Genomic DNA, 18946 nt, shown 5'->3' with positions numbered 1-18946 from the left:
GTGCAGGGGTGGGAGGGGGGCCCCAAATCCTGAGGCTCCCTGTTTTTTGGGTACAGTGGTGGGACGGGGGGGGGTCACCCATCCCTGGGCCCCCCGGGGTGGGATCGGGGTCCCTCGGGGTGCCCCTGGTTCCCCTAAAACCCTATTGGAGAGTCCCCAAACCCCATATCTCCCGTCTGGGGGGTCCCATGGGGGGGTTGTTGTCCCCCCAGCCCCCCCTTTTCGTGTCCCCCCCCACAGAACAGTGTCCTGTCCACGGGCACCACGAGGAGCAGGAACTCCCCCCTCCTGGACCGGGCCAGCCTGGGCCAGAGCTCCCTGCAGAACGGCAAGGACAGGTGGGGACCCCCAACAGCCCCCCCCAAATCCACCCCAAATCCCACAGCGGGGTCTCAGCCCCCCCGGGCCCCCCCAGCCCCCTGTTCCTGCAGTGGGGACCCACCCGGGGGTGGGGGGAACCCCAGCTTCTCCTGAGGGGTCCCTGGGGGGCTGGGGAGGGGTCCCAGGGGGCTGGGGGGGGTTACCAGGGGGCCGGGAGGAGGGTCTCGGGGTGCCAGGGGGGGTCAGGGGTGTCACCCACCCCTGTTTTCCCTCTGAGACCCCCCCCCTGTTCCTGCAGTGGGTGCACAGCTGGGTGCTGGGGGGAGCCCCAGCCTCTCATGGGGGGGCCGTGGGTGCTGAGGGGGGGTCCCTGGGGGGCTCTGTGGGGGTCCCAGAGTGCTGGGAGGGATCAGGGGTTCCGGGGGGGGGTCCCAAGATGCTGAGTGGGGGTCCCAGGGTGGCTCTGTGGGGGTCCCAGGGTGTACGGAGGGGGGGGGTCCCAGGGTGTACTTGGGGGGGGGTCCCTGGGGGGCTGTGTGGGGGTCTCAGGGGGCTGGGGGGTGGGGGTCCCAGGGGGCTGGGGGTGGTCCCAGGGTGCAGAGGGGGGTCCCTGGGTGCTGGGGGTAATCAGGGGTGACGCGTGGGGGTCCCGGGATGCTGAGGGGGTATCCCAGGGTGGCTGTGTGGGGGTCCCAGGGTGCTGGGGGTGGGTCCCAGGGTGCTGGGGGGGGTCCCTGGGTGGCTGTGTGGGGGTCCCAGGGTGCTGGGGGTGGGTCCCAGGGTGCTGGGGGGGGTCCCTGGGTGGCTGTGTGGGGGTCCCAGGGTGCTAGGGGTGGGTCCCAGGGTGCTGGGGGGGAGGTCCCAGTGTGCATGGGGGGGGTCCCAGAGGGGCTGTGTGGGGGTCCCAGGATACAGTGAGGGGGTCCCTGGGTGCCGGGGGCGGTCCCAGGGTGCAGGGGGGAGACCCAGGGGGGCTGTGTGGGGGTCTCTGGGTGCAGGAGGGGGGTCCCTGGGTGCCGGGGGGGTGGGGGTCAGGGGTGTGTCCCCCTCCCGCCACCCCCCGTGACCCCCCCCCCCATTCCCGCAGCGGGGCCCCCCCCCGTGTCCCGGCAGCGTCGCCCTCCGCGCACAACGTGAGCCAGGGGGGCCCCGGGGAGCGGCCCAGCTTCCCCCGGGGGGTCTCGAGCCGCAGCACCTTCCACGCGGGGCAGCTGCGGCCCCCCCGGGACCCCCCCCTGCCCTACGCGCTGCCCCCCGGGCTGCCCCCCCCCGCCTCCCCCTCGGGCACCAGCCAGGGCCGGCGCGGCCCCTCGGCCTCGGCCTCGCTCTTCAGCAAGTTCACCTCCAAGTTCGTGCGCAGGTGAGGCTCGGGGGCACCCCGGGGGGCTGCTGTGTCCCCTCGGTGTCCCCTCGGTGTCCCCTCAGTGTCCCCTAAATGTGTCCCCTCGGTGTCCCTTCAGTGTCCCCTAAATGTGTCCCCTCGGTGTCCCCTCAGTGTCCCCTCAGTGTCCCCTAAATGTGTCCCCTTGGTGTCCCTTCAGTGTCCCCTCGGTGTCCCCTCAGTGTCCCCTAAATGTGTCCCCTCGGTGTCCCCTAAATGTGTCCCCTTGGTGTCCCTTCAGTGTCCCCTCAGTGTCCCCTAAATGTGTCCCCTCGGTGTCCCCTTGGTGTCCCCTAAGTGTGTCCCCTCAATGTCCCCTTGGTGTCCCATTGGTGTCCTCTCGGTGTCCCCTCAATGTCCCCTCAGTGTCCCCTAAATGTGCCCCCTTGGTGTCCCCTCAGTGTCCTCTAAATGTGTCCCCTCAATGTCCCCTCAGTGTCCCCTAAATGTGTCCCCTCAATGTCCCCTCGGTGTCCCCTAAATGTGTCCCCTCGGTGTCCCCTCAGTGTCCCCTTGGTGTCCCCTCAGTGTCCCCTAAATGTGTCCCCTCAATGTCCCCTCGGTGTCCCCTAAATGTGTCCCCTCAGTGTCCCCTCAGTGTCCCCTAAATGTGTCCCCTCAATGTCCCCTCGGTGTCCCCTAAATGTGTCCCCTTGGTGTCCCCTCAGTGTCCCCTCAGTGTCCCCTTGGTGTCCCCTAAGTGTGTCCCCTCAGTGTCCCCTCTGTGGCCCCTTGGTGTCCCCTCAACGTCCCCTCAGTGTTCCCTGGGTGTCCCCTTGGTGTCCCTTAAGTGTGTCCCCTCAGTGTGTCCTCTCGGTGTCCCATCAGTGTCCCCTTGATGTCTCCTTAGTGTCCCCTCGGTGTCCCCTCGGTGTCCCCTCAATGTCCCCTCGGTGTCCTCTAAATGTGTCCCCTCGGTGTCCCCTTGGTGTCCCCTCGGTGTCCTTTCAGTGTCCCCTAAGTGTGTCCCCTTGGTGTCCCCTCGGTGTCCCCTCAATGTGTCCCCTCGGTGTCCCTTCAGTGTCCCCTCGGTGTCCCCTAAATGTCCCCTGAGTGTGTTCCCTCAATGTCCCCTCGGTGTTCCCTCGATGTCCCCTCGGTGTTCCTTCCATGTCCCCTAAGTGTGTCCCCTCAATGTCCCATCTGTGTCCCCTCAGTGTCTCCTCACTGTGTCCCCTCAGTCCTGAGCTGACCCCTGGACCCCCAGACTCCTTTGTCCCCTCGCTGTGTCCCCTCAGTGTTCCTTCTTTGTCCCCTCAGAATGTCCCTTTGGTGTCCCCTTGGTTTGCCCTGGGCTGTCCCTGGACTCCTGTGTCCCCTCAGTGTCCCCTCTGTGTGTCCCCTGGGCTGCTGCTGTGTCCCCTGGCTGTGTCCCCTGGCTGTGTCCCCTCGGTGCCCCAGGGCTTCTCTGTCCCCTCTGTTTGTCCCCAGGCTGCCCCCCCGGCCCCCCCAGGGCTCCTCAGTGTCCCCTTGTCCCTCCAGGGATCCTCTGTCCCCTCGGGGTGTCCCCTTGGTGTCCTTCAGGGCTTCTCTGTCCCTTGTCCCCTCTCTGTGTCCTCCCGTGTCCCCTCCTGTCCCTTGGGCTCCCTTTGCTGTCCCTGCATGGCCCCTCCTGTCCCTGCCATTGTCCCCTCAGGGCCCCCCCCATGTCCCCTCCTGTCCCACCTGGGATCTCCCCTGTTCCCTCCTGTCCCTGCATGTCCCACCTGGGATCCCCCCATGTCCCCTCCTGTCCCACCTGGGACCCCCCCCGTCCCCTCCTGTCCCTCTGTCCCCTGCCATCCCTTTGGGGACCCCCCCTGTCCCCTCCTGTCCCACCTGGGACCCCCCCTGTCCCCTCCTGTCCCTGCATGTCCCCTGCCATCCCTTTGGGGACCCCCAATGTCCCCTCCTGTCCCACCTGGGACCCCCCCTGTCCCCTCCTGTCCCTGCATGTCCCACCTGGGATCCCCCAATGTCCCCTCCTGTCCCCCCTGAGACCCCCCCCGTCCCCTCCTGTCCCTCTGTCCCCTACCATCCCTTTGGGGTCCCCCCCCTGTCCCCTCCTGTCCCTCTGTCCCCCTCCCCATGTGGCCCTTGAGGGGGGGTTGTGGGGGTGCTGCCCCTCCCGGGACCCCCAGCCCCTCCCGGTGCCCCCCCCCCCCACTCGGGGGGGTTTGGGGGGGGTCGAGGGGTCCCTGGGGGGGTGGGGTGGGGGAGGGGGGTGGCTCTGTCCCGGCCCCCTCCCCCCCCCAACGTCGCCCTTCTCTTCTGTTTGTCTTTGTAGAAATCTGTCTTTCAGGTTTGCCAGAAGGTAGGGCCGCGCCGGACGTGGGGCCCCCGCATGGACCCCCCCAAAACCCCCCCAAACCTCCCCCAAACCCTGGGAGAGCAGGTCCCACCCCCCTCCCCGAGCAGGTCCCACCCCCCCAAACCCCCCCAAACCCTGGGAGAGCAGGTCCCACCCCCCAAACCCACCCAAAATCCTCCCCTCCTCCCATCAGCACTGCACGGCCCCGCATGGCCCCACCCCCCCCGTGTCCGTGTGTCCCCCACCCCCCGTGTCTGTCTGTCCCCCCTCCCCGTGCTGTCTGTGCCCCCCACCCCGGGTCCCCTCTGGGGGGGGTGGGGAAGGGGCTCCCCCCAACCCCCCCTCACTGATCTGGGCCCCCTCTTGTCTCCCGAGGAACCCGCACGAGCCCGAGAGCAAGGACAGGGTGGAGACACTGAGGTGAGTCAGGGACACCCCCGGGGACACCCCTGGGGACACCCCTGGGGACACCCCGGGGTCCCCCCAACCCCCCCCAATGCCCTGACACTCACAGGGTCCCCACGACGCCCCTGGGATCCCCATGAGGCTCAAAGGGTCCCCCCAACACCGCCAGGGTCCCCATGACATCTCTGGGGTCCCTGTGACACCCCTGATGCCCCCGGGGTCCCTCTGATGTTTTTGGGGTCCCTGTGACACCCCTGACACCCCCAGGGTCCCCCCAACACCCCAGGGGTCCGCAGGGCACCCGCGGTGTCCCTGCCACACCCTTGGGACCCCCGTGACACCCAGGCCCACCGTGGTGGCCCTGGGGACATCCCTGGGACCCTCCTGACCCCAGAACCCACCCAGTTCCTGTGACTCCCCCCTAACCCCACCCTGCCCCTTCCAGTGCCCCCACCACCCCCTTGGAGACCCCCCAACCCCTCCCAGGGCCACCACCCCCCCCCCCTTGGAGACCCCCCCACCCCCTCCCAGGGCCACCCCCCCCCCCCTTGGAGACCCTCCCTGTGCCCCTCCAGACCAACCGTGGGCCCGACAAGGACCCCTGGGACCTCCCTCATGGTCCTGGTGACGTCCCTGGGACCCCCAGGACCTCCTTAGTCCCCCCCACCCCTCCCAGGGCCTCCACCGCCCCCTTGGTGACCCCCCAGACCGGCCGTGGGCCCCGACAGGGACCTCTGGGACACCCCAGGACGTCCTTAATCCCCCCCACCGCCCCCTTGGTGACCCCCCCACCCCTCCTGTGACCCCCTAGACTGGCCGTGGGCCCCGACAAGGACCCCAGGACCCCCCAGGACCTCCTAAATCCCCCCCACCGCCCCCTTGGTGACCCCCCAGACCGGCCGTGGGCCCCAACAGGGACCTCTGGGACCCCCAGGACCTCCTAAATCCCCCCCACCGCCCCCTTGGTGACCCCCCCACCCCTGCCGTGCCCCCCCAGACCGGCCGTGGGCCCCGACAAGGACCCCCGGGACCCCCCAGGACATACCACCACCCCCTTGGTGACCCCCCCACCCCTGCCGTGCCCCCCCAGACCGGCCGTGGGCCCCGACAAGGACCCCCGGGACGCCGGCGCTCGCGACGCCAAACCGCGTTCTTTGCGTTTCACGTGGAGCATGAAGACCACGAGCTCCCTGGAGCCCGGGGAGATGCTGCGCGAGATCCGCAAGGTCCTGGACGCCAACAGCTGCCGCTGCGAGCCCCAGGAGCGCTTCGTGCTGCTCTGCGCCCACGGCAGCCCCGGCCACGACTCCTTCGTGCAGTGGGAGATGGAGGTTTGCAAACTGCCCCGGCTCTCCCTCAACGGCGTCCGCTTCAAGCGCATCGCCGGCACCTCCATGGCCTTCAAGAACATCGCCTCCAAGGTGGCCAACGAGCTCAAGCTCTGAGCCACCGCCCCCCGGGCGCCGGGGAGGGCCCCCGGGGCGGCCGCCGAGCCCGAGCTCTGAGCCGCCGCCGCCGCGGAGCGACTCCGAGGTGGCCACCGAGCTCCGGGTCGTGGGCACGGCCGCGGTGACCCGGGAGCGCCCTCCGAGCTCCGAGCCGCGCGCGGGGAGGGGACCCAGAGCGCCTCCGGGGTGGCCGCCGGGCTCGGAGTCACGGACACGGACGTGGCAACCCGGGAGCGCCTCCGAGGTGGCCGAGGAGCTCCGAGTCGTGGACGTGGCGACCTGGAGCACTTCTGAGGTGGCCGCCGAGCTCTGAGCCATGGACGCGGACGTGGCAACCCGGGAGCGCCTCTGGGGTGGCCGAGGAGCCCAAGCTCTGAGCCACGGACAGGGAGGGGACCCAGGACACCTCCACGGTGGCCACCAAGCTCCAGGTCACGGACACGGACAGGGAGGGGACCCGGGACACCTCCAAGGTGGCCGAGGAGCTCCAAGTCATGGACGTGGATGTGGTGGCCTGGGAGCACCTCCGAGGTGGCCACTGAGCTCTTGAGCCATGGACACGGCCAGGAGGGTCCCCAGGGCGGACGTGGGAGCACCGGATGGACCTGGGACCTCTGGGGATCACCTGGATGGACCCTCTGGGGGGTCCAGGTATTCAGGGGGACGTCCTGGATGGACCCAGGACCACTGGGATGGATCCAGGACCTCCAGGATGGACCTGGGACCTCTGGGGATCACCTGGATGGACCTTGTGCAGGGTCCAGGTCTTCTTGGGGACGTCCTGGATGGACCCGGGGTCACCTGGATGGACCTGGGACCTCTGGGGACGTTCTGTGGGGTCCAGGGCCTTGGAGGAACGTGGGGACATCCTGGATGGACCTTTGGGGACAAGTGTCCAGGCCTGGATGGCCCTGGGACCTGTGTGGGGACACCCTGGTGGCCCAAGGACCTGTGGGGATCGTCTTGGGGGGAGGTGACAAGGTCCTCCTGAGGGTGGGGGGGATGTCCTGGGTGGTCCAGGGACCTCTGGGGACATCTGGGCTGGAGCCGGGACCCGCGGGGACGTTCTGAGGGGTCCTGGGGACATCGTGGGTGGATCAGGGACCTCGAGGGACGTCCCGGGTGGCCCGAGAAGACTTGGGGACAGCTGGGGACGGCCCAGGGCCACGTGGGGACATCCTGGGTCACCTGGGGACATCCCGGGTGACCCCCAGGGACGTCCCGAGCCTTATGGGGGGGGGACATGGGGACAGTCCCCTCCCAGGGCCCCCCCCCCCCGGTGGCCTTATGGGAGTTCCCCCCCCCTCTGTGGGGACAGGGGGGGTCCCCTCGTGCCCCTCCCCCGCGGGGTGTCCCCCGGCCCCTCCCCCCGCACTCAGGAAGGCCCCGGGGGGGGAGGGGCGGGGCCGCTGCTGCTCCCGGGGGTCGCCCCCCCCCACCCCCAAATTTTGACCTGCTGTAGCCCCGCCCCCGGCCGGAGGGGTGGGGACATGCCCAGGGGAGGGGCTGAGCTGTGGCCACGCCCCTGGCCACACCCCCTCCGCGGTGGATTTTCCAGGTTCTAATTAAAAACTTTCCAGAAAGATCCGTTGCCTTTGAGTGGTGCTCCCAGTACTGACCAGTGCTCCCAGTACTGACCAGTGCTCCCAGTACCCCCCAGTGCTCCCAGTACCCCCCAGTGCCCCTCCCAGTGCCCCCGGCACTCGCAGCCTCTCTAGCAAAATACCTTTATTGCAAACGGGCCCCTCCCACCCCCCCCGGGAACCCCCCAATGTCCCGGGGACCCCCCCCGGGAGCCGCGAGTCCCCCGGCCCAGCAGGGGGCGCTCAGCGTGGGGGGGCGTGTCCAGCGGTGGGGGGGCGGGGCCGGGTGCTGTGGGCGGGGCCGAGCAGAGGGGGCGGGGCCCGGCCCGGCTGCAGGGGAGGCGGCGGCCGCGGGAGGGGCCGAGGGGGTGGGGCTGGGGGCGGGGCCGGGCGCAGCAGAGGGGGCGGGGCTGGTGGCCGCGATGGGGGGGCGGCCGCGATGGGGGGCGGGGCCGAGGTGGGCGGAGGGGGCGGGGCCGGGCGGGAGACCCCTGTGATCTGCACCTGTGGGAGAGAGAGGGGTGAGGGGCGGGGCTTGGGAGGGGTGGGGCTGGGGAAGTGTGGGAAGGGCTTGGACAGGGCAGGGTGTGGACAGGGTGGGGCAGGGGTGGGTGGGGCTTAGGCAGGGGTGGGTGGAGCTTGGGCAGGGTGTGGACAGGGGTGGGTGGGGCTTGGGCAGGGTGTGGACAGGGTGTGGACAGGGGTGGGTGGGGCTTGGGCAGGGTGTGGACAGGGGTGGGTGGGGCTTGGAGAGGGTGTGGACAGGGTGGGGCAGGGGTGGGTGGGGCTTGGGGAGGGTGGAGTTGGTATGTGGGCAGGGCCTGGACAGGGTGTGGCTACTGTGGGGTGGGGCAGGCTGTGGGCGGGGCCGTGGGTGGATTGTGGGTGGAGTCAAAGTGTGGGCAGGGCCACGGTGTGTTTGGGGGTGGGGCCAGGACTGATGGGGCGGGGTCAGGATCAGAGGACAGACTGGAATCTGGGCCCAGCCTGGGACCGGGAGCAGGGCTGGGACCGGGACCAGGCCCAGTCCAACCATCAGGGCTGGGACCAGGACTGGGACGGTGCCCGGGGCCAGGACAGGACCCCCCCCAACAGCCCCAGCCCGGCCCTTCCTCACCTCCTCATCCTCGTCCCCCTCCCCGGGGGGGGCCGTAGGGGGCTCCCCCCGGCGCTGCCGCTCCCGCAGGAGCCGCTCGAGGCCGAGGCGGCGCCGGGGCCCCAACACGAAGCTCCGAACCTGAGCGGCCGTTTTGTTGCCCAGAACCGCGGCCACCGCCGGGAAATCGCGGCCGTAACGGCGCAGGGCTGGGGGGACACGGGGGGTCAGGGCTGGGGGGACACAGGGGGTCAGGGCTGGGGGGACACGGGGGGTCAGGGCTGGGGGGACACGGGGGGTCAGGGGGGACACAGGGGGTCAGGGCTGGGGGGACACGGGGGGTCAGGGCTGGGGGGACACGGTGGGGGGTCAGGGCTGGGGGGACACGGGGGGTCAGGGCTGGGGGGACACGGGGGGTCAGGGCTGGGGGGACACGGGGGGTCAGGGCTGGAGGGACACGGGGGGTCAGGGCTGGGGGGACACGGGGGGTCAGGGCTGGAGGGACACGGGGGGTCAGGGCTGGGGGACACGGGGGGTCAGGGGGGACACAGGGGGTCAGGGCTGGGGGGACACGGGGGGTCAGGGCTGGGGGGACACGGTGGGGGGTCAGGGCTGGGGGGACACGGGGGGTCAGGGGGGACACAGGGGGTCAGGGCTGGGGGGACACGGGGGGTCAGGGCTGGGGGGACACGGGGGGTCAGGGCTGGGGGACATGGGGGGTCACAGGGGACACAGGGAAGGGAGGGTTGGGAGGCTGTGGTGGGAAAGGAGGGACATGAAGGGACACAGAGGGGACATGGAGGGACACAGAGGGGACGGGGGACAGGAGGGGTCACAGGGGCTGAGGGGGTTAATGAGGTTAATGAGGTTAATGAGGGTAAGGAGGACACTCACCCTGCACCACCAGCAGCTGCTCGTCCGTCGTCCAGCGGGAGCTGAACTTGCCGTTGCCCTGCAGGGGGGGAGGGGGTGATTTGGGGGCACAGGGGGATGTGTGGGGGGGACAGGGGGACACCCTCGGGGCAGGTGGGACGCTGTGGGGCAGGAGAGGACACTGTGGGGCAGGAGAGGACACTGTGGGGACACCGTGGGGCGTGGATGTGACAGTGTGTGACAGTGTGGGGCAAGGCAGGACACAGGGGGCACACGGGGACACCGTGGGGGCTCTTTAGGACAGGACAGGACACTGTGGGGACACCGTGGGGACACCGTGGGGACACCGTGGGACAGGCAGGGGCATCCCAGGGAAACTGGGGACACTGGGGGGGAACAGCAGGAACCCCTGGGGGCACGTGGGGGCTCCGTGGGGGGGGACAGGACACCGTGGGGCACACGGGGACCCCGCAGGGACCCACCTCGGGGGGCCGCAGCCCCTCCAGGCCCCCGTCCAGCGCCTGCCTGAGCCCGCTGTTGATCTGCTTGATCCGCTGCACCTGCGGGGGGGGCACCCGGGAAACGGGGGGGCTGAGGGGTCACCCCACAACCCAGGGGCTCAGGGGGGGCTGGGAGGGTCACCCCAGAACCTGAGGGGGGGGGTGTGAGGGCTCACCCCCTGCCCCCCCCGATCTGAGTGCACTCTGGGGGTCCTGGGGGGGTGTGAGGGCTCACCCCCTGCCCCCCCTGCCCTGGGGGTGCTCCGGGGGTCCCGGGGGGGGTTGTGAGGGCTCACCCCCTACCCCCCCCGATCTGAGTGCACTCTGGGGGTCCCAGGGGGGTGTGAGGATTCACCCCCTACCCCCCCCGATCTGAGTGCACTCTGAGGGTCCCGGGGGGGGTGTGAGGATTCACCCCCTGTCCCCCTGGCTCTGAGTGCACTCTGGGGGTCCTGGGGGGGGGTGAGGATTCACCCCCTGCCCCCCCCGGCTCTGGGGGTGCTCTGGGGGTCCCGGGGGGGGGGTGTGAGGACTCACCCCCTGCGCCCCCCGATCTGAGTGCACTCTGGGGGTCCCGGGGGGGTGTGAGGATTCACCTCCTGCCCCCCCCACTCTGAGTGCACTCTGGGGGTCCTGGGGGGGTGTGAGGGCTCACCCCCTGCCCCCCTGGCTCTGAGTACACTCTGGGGGTCCTGGGGGGGTGTGAGGATTCACCTCCTGCCCCCCTGGCCCTGGAGTTGCCCTGGGGGTCCCAGGGGGGTGTGAGGATTCACCCCCTACCCCCCCAGCCCTGGGGGTGCTGGGGGGGTGTGAGGACTCACCCCCTGTCCCCCTGGCTCTGAGTACACTCTGGGGGTCCCGGGGGGGGGTGTGAGGACTCACCCCCTGCCCCTCCCCGCCCCGGGGGTGCTCTGGGGGTCCCGGGGGGGTTACCTGCCGTTTGAGTGCCACGAGCTGGCAGTCGAGCTGGCGCAGGGCTCGCGCCCCCAGGTCGGGGTTGGCCGTCACCTCGGCCACGTCCTCGCGGCTCAGGCGCATCCCGCGGGGGGGGCGGCGCCGCTGCCGCAGGGGGGGGTGGTGCCGGTACTGGGGCTCCTTGCGCGGCCCCGCCCGCGGGCACGGGGGCTGCCGGGGCAGTTTGGGGAGGGGCGGGGGACAGGGACTGATCCAGACACCCCCCAACTGTCCCAGGGATCCACCTGTGCCCCTCCAGGCCTCCCAAAGTTCGACCTGTGCCCTCCCCGAACCCTCCGAGACTTCAACCTGTGCCCCCCCTCAAGCCACCCAAACCTCGCCCTGTGCCCCCTAAACCCTCCCAAACTTCAACCTGTGTCCCCCTCAAACCACCCAAACTTCAACCTGTGCCCCCCTCGAACCACCCAAAGTTCCACCCGTGCCCTCCAAACCTCACGCTGTTCCCACCCAAAACCCCCAAAGTTCAACCTGTGCCCCCCCAAAACCACCCAAACCTCGCCCTGTGCCCCCTAAACCCTCCCAAACTTCAACCTGTGTCTCCCTCAAACCACCCAAAGTTCAACCTGTGCCCCCCTCAAACCACCCAAAGTTCCACCCGTGCCCTCCAAACCTCGCCCTGTTCCCCCCCAAAACCTCCACAGTTCAATCTGTGTCCCCCCAGAGCTCAACCAGCCCCCCCAAACAACCCAAACCTCGCCCTGTGCCCCCTAAACCCTCCCAAACTTCAACCTGTGCCCCCCCCAAACCCCCCACAGTTCAACCTGTGTCCCCTGAACCCTCCAAAGTTCAACCTCCGGCCCTGCAAAACACCCCCAACCTCCCCCTTGTGCCCCCCAAACCTTCCCCTCTGTGCCCCAAACCTTCCCCTCTGTGCCCCAAACCTCTCCCTGTGCCCCAAACCTCTCCCCGTGCCCCCCCCTCCCCCCTTCCCAGCCCCCCCAAACCTCTTTTTTGGGGTCCGTGGGCTCCGTGTCCCCGTCGGGGGGGGGTCGGTGCTCGTCGGTCTCATCGTTGCTGGGGGGGAGGTGAGCCAGGGTTTGGGGGGCTCAGGGGGGGCTTTGAGGGGGTCAAGGGGCTGCTGGGGGGGAGCCAGGGGGCTGTTACAGGTTTGGGGGGTGGCTGTGGGGCTGTGGGGTCATGGGGTGGTTGGGGGGGGTCGGGGGCTCTTATGGGGTTGGGGGGGTCAGGGGGCTGCTGAGGGGGGAGCCAGGGGGCTGTTACAGGTTTGGGGGCTCAGGGGGGGCTCTGGGGGGGTCAGGGGGCTGTCACAGGTTTGAGGGGTGGCTGTGGGGTCATGGGGTGGTTGGGGAGGGGTCGGGGGCTCTTATGGGGCTGGGGGGGGTCAGGGGCCTGTTCCAGGGCTGGGGGGTGGCTGTGGGGGTCAGGGGGCTGCTGGGGGGGGGAGCCAGGGGGCTGTTACAGGTTTGGGGAGTGGCTGTGGGGCTGTGGGGTCATGGGGTGGTTGGGGGGGGATCAGGGGGCTGTTCCGGGGCTGGGGGGTGGCTGTGGGGGTCAGGGGGCTGCTGGGGGGTTTGGGGGGGTTTTAGGGGGGTTTTGGGGGGTCGGTACCTGTCGTCGCGGTCGCGCCGCCCCAGCAGGCGCCGGGCCTGGCGATCCATGACGCTGGTGCGGGATCGGGTCTTCTTCCAGGAATAGTAGTACTTGACCAGGCTGGGAATGAGCTTGTCCGGGAGCTGGGGGGCACGGGGGGGGCACAGGGTCAGTCTGGGGGGGCACAGGGTCAGTCTGGGGGGGGGTACAGGGTCAGTCTGGGGGGCACAGGGTCATCTGGGGGCGGCACAGGGTCAGTCTGGGGGGGCACAGGGTCATCTGGAGGGGCACAGGGTCAGTCGGGGGGGGTCACAGGGTCAGTCGGGGGGGGTCACAGGGTCAGTCTGGGGGGGCACAGGGTCAGTCTGGGGGGGGCACAGGGTCAGTCTGGAGGGGCACAGGGTCAATCTAGGGGGTCACAGGGTCAGTCTGGGGGGGCACAGGGTCAGTCTGGGGGGACACAGGGTCAATCTGGGGGGGGTACAGGGTCAATTGGGGGGACACAGGGTCAATCTGGGGGGGCACAGGGTCAGTCTGGGGGGGCACAGGGTCAGTCTGGGGGGGGTACAGGGTCTGTCTGGGGGCGTGTGAGGGGAGTTTTGGGGGCACAGGGTGAGTTTTGAGGTGGTGGGTTCTAAAAACAGGGTGTGAGGTAAAGGGGGGGGTCACTCCTGTAAATGGGGGGGGCAGGGGAGGGAAGACCCCTGAGAAATGGGGGGTGAGGAGTGGGTGGCAAACCCACAGAAAAGGAGGGAAAACCCCCCAGAAATGGGGGGCGACCCCATAAACAGAGGGGGGAGATGGGGGGAGCCCCCTGGAGATGGGAGGGGGGGGTCAAGGACCCAAAAAATTGAGGGGGAACCCCCAGAAATGGGGGGGGGGAGCAGGTGGCACCACTGGGGGTGGGGGCAGGGTGGCACGTACCACCAGTATGGGGGGGGGTCAGAGGGTGGCACAAACCATCCCCTATGGGGGGGGGGTCAGGGTGGCACAAACCATCCCCTATTGGGGGGGGGTCAGGGTGGCACAAACCATCCCCTATTGGGGGGGGGGGGTCAGGGTGGCACAAACCATCCCCTATTGGGGGGGGGTCAGGGTGGCACAAACCAACCCCTGGGGGGGGTCAGGGTGGCACAAACCATCCCCTATTGTGGGGGGGGTCAGGGTGGCACAAACCAACCCCTGGGGGGGGTCAGGGTGGCACAAACCATCCCCTATTGTGGGGGGGGTCAGGGTGGCACATACCAACCCCTGGGGGGGGGTCAGGTTGGCATGTACCATCCCGTATGGGGGGGGTCAGGGTGGCACAAACCAACCCCTGGGGGGGGTCAGGGTGGCACAAACCATCCCCTATTGGGGGGGGGTCAGGGTGGCACAAACCATCCCCTATTGGGGGGGGGTCAGGGTGGCACAAACCAACCCCTGGGGAGGGTCAGGTTGGCATGTACCATCCCGTATGGGGGGGGGGGCAAGGGGTGGCACGTACCATCCCCTGCAGGGGGGACCTCAGAGGGTGGCACGTACCACCTCTCACTGCTGGGGGGGAGGCATTCTGTGCCACCTCCCCCTCCCCAAACTCCCCCAGCGACACCCCAGGGGTCCCGTGGGGACAACGACCCCCCCCCTTTCCCCCCTCAGGGTCCCAAGGAACCGGATCTGGACCCACCCCCCGGGGCAGGGGGGGTGCTGAGCCCTCGGGGGAGGGGGGCAGGGGTTTGGGGGGGCAGGATTTTGGGGGGGGGGGGGTGTCTCACCATCTGCTGGATGCGAGCGAAGCTCTTGCCGTGGAAGCTGAAGGCCTGCTCGAACAGCACCTTGTCCTCCACCGTCCACTCGTCCGGGAAGGGCGTGAAGTTGGCCAGGTCGGCCAAGGACTTCTCCACGTCGTGTTTGTGCCACAGCAGCATCCCCAGGGCCTGGGGGGGGGCACGGGGGGGCCCGGGGGGGGTCACGGCGGGGTCAGGAGGGCAGCTGGGGGGGGGGGGGTCTGGGGGGGGCACACACGGTACCTGCTCGATGTTGTAGCCGTGCTTGTCCTTGGCCATGGCGATGTACCTGTCCACTGGGGGGGGGGGCAAAGGGGGGAGCTGTGAGGGATTTGGGGGGGTTATGAGGGGTTTGGGGGGGGACTGGGGGGGTAAAAGGGGTGTTGGGGGCGTAAAGATGGGGTTTGGGGGGGGTGAAGGGGAGGTTGGGGGGTAAAAAGGGGGGGGTGGGAGAGTTAAAGGGGGGTAAGAGGGGGAGAAAGGGGGGTCGGGAAGGTGAAAAGGGGTTGGGGTAAAGGGAAGGTTCCAGGGGCACAGAGGAGAGGGTGGGGGGTAGAGGAGAGGGTGGGGGGTAAAGGGGCAGTTAGGGGGGCAAAGGGGCAGTTAGGGGGGCAAAGGGGCAGTTAGGGGGGCAAAAGGGGGGGGTTGAGGGGTAAAAGGGAGGTTGAGGGGCATAAAAGGGATGTTGGGGGGTAGAGAAGAGTGTGGGGGGTAAAGGGGCAGTTAGGGGGGCAAAGGGGCAGTTAGGGGGGCAAAAGGGGGGGTTTGAGGGGTAAAAGGGAGGTTGAGGGGCATAAAAGGGATGTTGGGGGGTCGAGGGGAGGTCAGGAGGGTAAAGGGGAGGTTGGGGGGAGGCAGAGGGGATGGTCAGGGGGGTAAAGGGGGGGCCGGGGGGGGGACACTCCACACCCCCCCCCCCTCCAGGAACACCCCGGTGTGACGAGGGGGGGCTCACGTTTGGCATCAGAGACACAGTGGTTGGGGGCCCAGACCAGCATCCCCTTCAGCTCCTTGTTGCTGTACCGAGCGGGGCTCTCTGGGGGGGGGGGGGGGGCAAAGAGGGGCTCAGAGAGGGGGGGACACCCCCCAAATCCCCCCCTCTAACCCCCCCCCCCTCCCCCAGACCCTCCCTTACCTGGTTTGCAGTCGGGAATCACCGCCTGGTAATCGGCGCCCACCCGGATCATGCTGTCTGGGGGGGGGGGGCACGAGGGGGGGCGGGGGTTAACGGGGAGGGTCTCCACCGGCCCCCCCCCGGGGGGGGGGGTGTGTGCGAGGTGGGGGGGGGTCGCGTCCGAGCCCCCTCCCCGCCGGCGAACAAAGCTGCGGCCGCGCACACGCGGGCGGCCGGGGACAATGGGGACGGGGCTTTGTTCCCCCCTCCATGTCCCCGGGTGTCCCCCCCTACCCACCCAAACCCCCGCGGGGGGCGGGGGGGGGGCGCAGGGGGGGTGACGTGAGCGCAGCCCCCCCCCAAAAACACGTGGGGTGAACGCGGGTCCCGTCTTGGGGTGGGGGGGGGGACACCCAGCCGGGGGGGTGTTTGGGGGGCGGGGGGTCGCGCAGGTGGGGGGGTCCGGGATGGGGTGGGGGGCACACGTAGGGGTTGTTTGGGGGCGGGGGGGGCACTCACCGTGGGCGTGCTCGTCCTCGCTGGCCTCGTCCTCCGAGGGGGGGGGGTCCCGCGGCCGCCCCCGCCTTGGCCCGGCTGCGGGACAGGATCCCCGAGGGCTTCTCCATCACCGACGGCATCGCCGGGGCGGGGGGGGCGCCGGGGACCCCCCCAGACCCCCGAGGGGACCCCCGGAGGCCCCGCTGGGTACGGGGGGGGTGGGCTGAGCCCCGCAGCCCCTCGCCAAACTTTAACCCGGCCCCGGGTATTTGGGGAGGGGGCGTGGGAATTTGGGGAGGGGGGGGGGGGACGCGGTGCGGGGCGGAAGGGTCGCCGAAAGGAGGAGGGAGGACACCCCGAAATAGGGGGCAAAGTTGAGGGGGGGGGCGGAGGGAGGGGAGGGCGGGCGCGGGCAGGGGGGCGGTCGGGGGGTCCCGAGCCCACACAAAGCGCCGCCGGCCGCTCCCGCCGCCTCCCGGTGCCAAAGTAGTTCCAGCTCCCGCGGCCTCAGCACGGCCCCCCCGCCCCCCGTACCCCTCCGCCGCGGCTCGGGGGGGGGCACGGCCTCGACGGGCGGGGGGCCGGGACCCTCAGCGTGGGGAGGGGGGGGGGATCGTGTCACCGTCACCCCCCTCCGGTGTGGGGCTGGGGGGCAACAAAGGGCCGGGGAGCAGCGGGGGGACAAAGTGGGGGGGGGGGGCAGGGGGCTGTTATGGGGCTGGGGGGGTCAGGGGGCTGTTATGGGGCTGGGGGGGCTCAGGGGGTGGCGGGGGGTGTCAGGGGGCTGTTATGGGGCTCAGGGGGTGGCTGGGGGGGTCAGGGGGCTGTTATGGGGCTGGGGGGCACAGGGGGTAGCCGGGGGTGTCAGGGGGCTGTTATGGGGCTGGTGGGGCTCAGGGGATGCTGGGGGGGTCAGGGAGCTGTTATGGGGCTGGGGGGGCACAGGGGGTGGCCGGGGGTGTCAGGGGACTGTTATGGGGCTCAGGGGGTGGCTGGGGGTGTCAGGAGGCTGTTATGGGGCTGGGGGGGCTCAGGGGGTGGCTGGAGGTGTCAGGGGGCTGTTATGGGGCTGGGGGGGGCTCAGGGGGTGGTGGGGGGTGTCAGGGGGCTGTTACGGGGCTGGGGGGGCTCAGGGGGTGGCGGGGGTGTCAGAGGGCTGTTATGGGGCTCAGGGGATGCTGGGGGGGTCAGGGGGCTGTTATGGGGCTGGGGGGGCTCAGGGGGTGGCGGGGGTGTCAGAGGGCTGTTATGGGGCTGGGGTGGCTCAGGGGGTGTCAGGGGGCTGTTATGGGGATGGTGGGTGGTCAAGGAGTGGCTGGGGGTGTCAGGGGGCTGTTATGGGGCTCAGGGGCTGGCTGGAGGTGTCAGGGGGCTGTTATGGGGCTGGGGGGGCTCAGGGTGTGGCCGGGGGTGTCAGGGGGCTGTTATGGGGCTGGCGGGGCTCAGGGGGTAGCGGGGGGTGTCAGGGGGCTGTTATGGGGCTGGGGGGGCTCAGGGGATGCTGGGGGGGTCAGGGGGCTGTTATGGGGCTGAGGGGGGTCAAGGGATGCTGGGGATGTCAGGGGGCTGTTATGGGGCTGGGGGGGCTCAGGGGGTGTCAGGGGGCTGTTATGGGGCTGGGGGGGGGTCAAGGAGTGGCTGGGGGATTCAGGGGGCTGTTATGGGGCTGGTGGGACTCAGGGGGTGCCCGGGGGTGTCAGGGGTCTGTTATGGGGCTGGGGGGGATCAGGGGGTACTGGGGGTGTCAGGAGGCTGTTATGGGGCTGGGGGGGCTCAGGGGGTACTGGGGGTGTCAGGGGGCTGTTATGGGGCTGGGGGGGCTCAGGGGGTACTGGGGGTGTCAGGAGGCTGTTATGGGGCTGGGGGGGCTCAGGGGGTACTGGGGGTGTCAGGGGGCTGTTATGGGGCTTGAGGGGTAGCTGTGGGGCTGGAGCTCTGTCCCTCTGTGGGGATGGGGGGTCGGGGCTGCTGGAGGGCGTCAGGGGGCTGTTATAGGGCTGAGGGGTGTCTGTGGGGCCAGGGGGGGCCATGGAGATCCCCCCCCTCAGCCTCACAGACCCCAACCCTCCCATTGCCCCCCTCCGTGTGGGGTGTTCTCACCACGGGGCATCTGTGGGGTGTGGGGTGCCCCCATGGTGGGGGTGTGGGGCAGGGCTGGGGGCTGTGGGGCTGCTGTGGGGCTGCTGTGGGGCAGGGCTGGGGGCAGGCTGAGGGTTATGGGGCAGAGCTGGGAGTGGACTGAAGGCTGTGGGGCTGCACTGGGGTCCATGGGGCTGCGTTATGGGTCCATTCTGGGGTCTGTAGGACTGTCTCAGAGGCTATGGGGCCACACTGGGGGCTGTGGGGCCGTGGGGCCGTGGGGCCGTGTTCGGTTCCGTACTGGTGTTTATGGGGCCATACCAGAGTCTGTGGAGCCATACTGGGGGCCATCCCGGGGGTTGTGGGACCATCCCAGGGGTTGTGGGACCGTGTTCAGTTCCATACCGGGATCTGTGGGGCTGTACCAGGGCTGTGGGAGTACGTTTGTGCTGGGGTCAGTACTGGGGTTTCTGGGGCTGGGTCCGGTCCCGTACCAGTGTCTGTGGGACGCTACTGGGGTCTGTGGGACCATACCAGTGTCTGTGGGGTTATACCAAGTTCTGTGCATCCATATTGGTGTCTGTGGGGCCATACCAGGTCTGTGGGTCCGTACTGGTGTCTGTGGGGCCATCCCGGGGGCTGTGGGTCCGTACTGGGAGCTGTGGAGCTGGGTTTGGTTCTGCAGTGGTGTCTATGGGGCCCTACCAGGGTCTGGTTTGGCTCCATATCTGGGTTTGGTTCCACTACTGGTGTCTATGGGACCGTCCCAGGGTCTGTGGGTCCCTCACGGACCTCTGGGCCCCCCATTTCCCTCCGGTCCCTCAATGGCGGCCCCTCTCCCCTCAGAGCAGAGAGGGGGCGTGGCCTCCGGCGCTCCCGCCCCGCCCCTCCCGCCTCCCTCAGCCAATCAGCGCCGAGCCGCCTTCGCGCCCCGCGCCGCCGCCACGAGCCCGCTCCCCCCCGCGCTCCCCCCGCCCCTCCGCGCACGCGCGGCCCCCCTCGTGCGCCGCCCCTCCCTTCGCCCCGCCCCTTTCCCGCTCCGCGCGTGCGCGCTGACCGCCGCCCG

The 18946-nt window shown here is 69.9% G+C and overlaps 2 protein-coding genes across 2 annotated transcripts; one reads left to right on the top strand and one right to left on the bottom strand.

Moving 5' to 3' along the window:
* Positions 1 to 151: 151 nt before the first annotated feature.
* On the top strand, positions 152 to 7430 carry MARK2 (microtubule affinity regulating kinase 2; the record flags this gene model as incomplete). Its single annotated transcript, XM_032677739.1, has 5 exons — positions 152 to 338; positions 1409 to 1681; positions 3969 to 3995; positions 4368 to 4412; positions 5488 to 7430. Coding segments are annotated over 5 exons (887 nt in total), but the record flags the coding sequence as incomplete, so codon positions are not given.
* Positions 7431 to 7671: 241 nt separating this feature from the next.
* Positions 7672 to 16119, bottom strand: RCOR2 (REST corepressor 2). The gene is given in 13 exon segments (XM_032677738.1): positions 7672 to 7932; positions 8546 to 8733; positions 9419 to 9476; positions 9880 to 9957; positions 10831 to 11022; positions 11817 to 11886; positions 12442 to 12566; positions 14178 to 14339; positions 14433 to 14485; positions 15145 to 15225; positions 15325 to 15381; positions 15823 to 15868; positions 15870 to 16119. Coding segments are annotated over 13 exon segments (1443 nt in total). The 5' UTR covers positions 15942 to 16119.
* Between the last annotated feature and the right edge of the window lie 2827 nt (positions 16120 to 18946).

This window comes from Chiroxiphia lanceolata, unplaced genomic scaffold, assembly GCF_009829145.1.
Source record: "Chiroxiphia lanceolata isolate bChiLan1 unplaced genomic scaffold, bChiLan1.pri scaffold_96_arrow_ctg1, whole genome shotgun sequence".
Classification (NCBI taxonomy): Eukaryota; Metazoa; Chordata; class Aves; order Passeriformes; family Pipridae; genus Chiroxiphia; species Chiroxiphia lanceolata.
The sequence above is the reverse complement of the archived record's forward strand: the minus strand, read 5'-3'. Positions and strand labels throughout refer to the sequence as shown.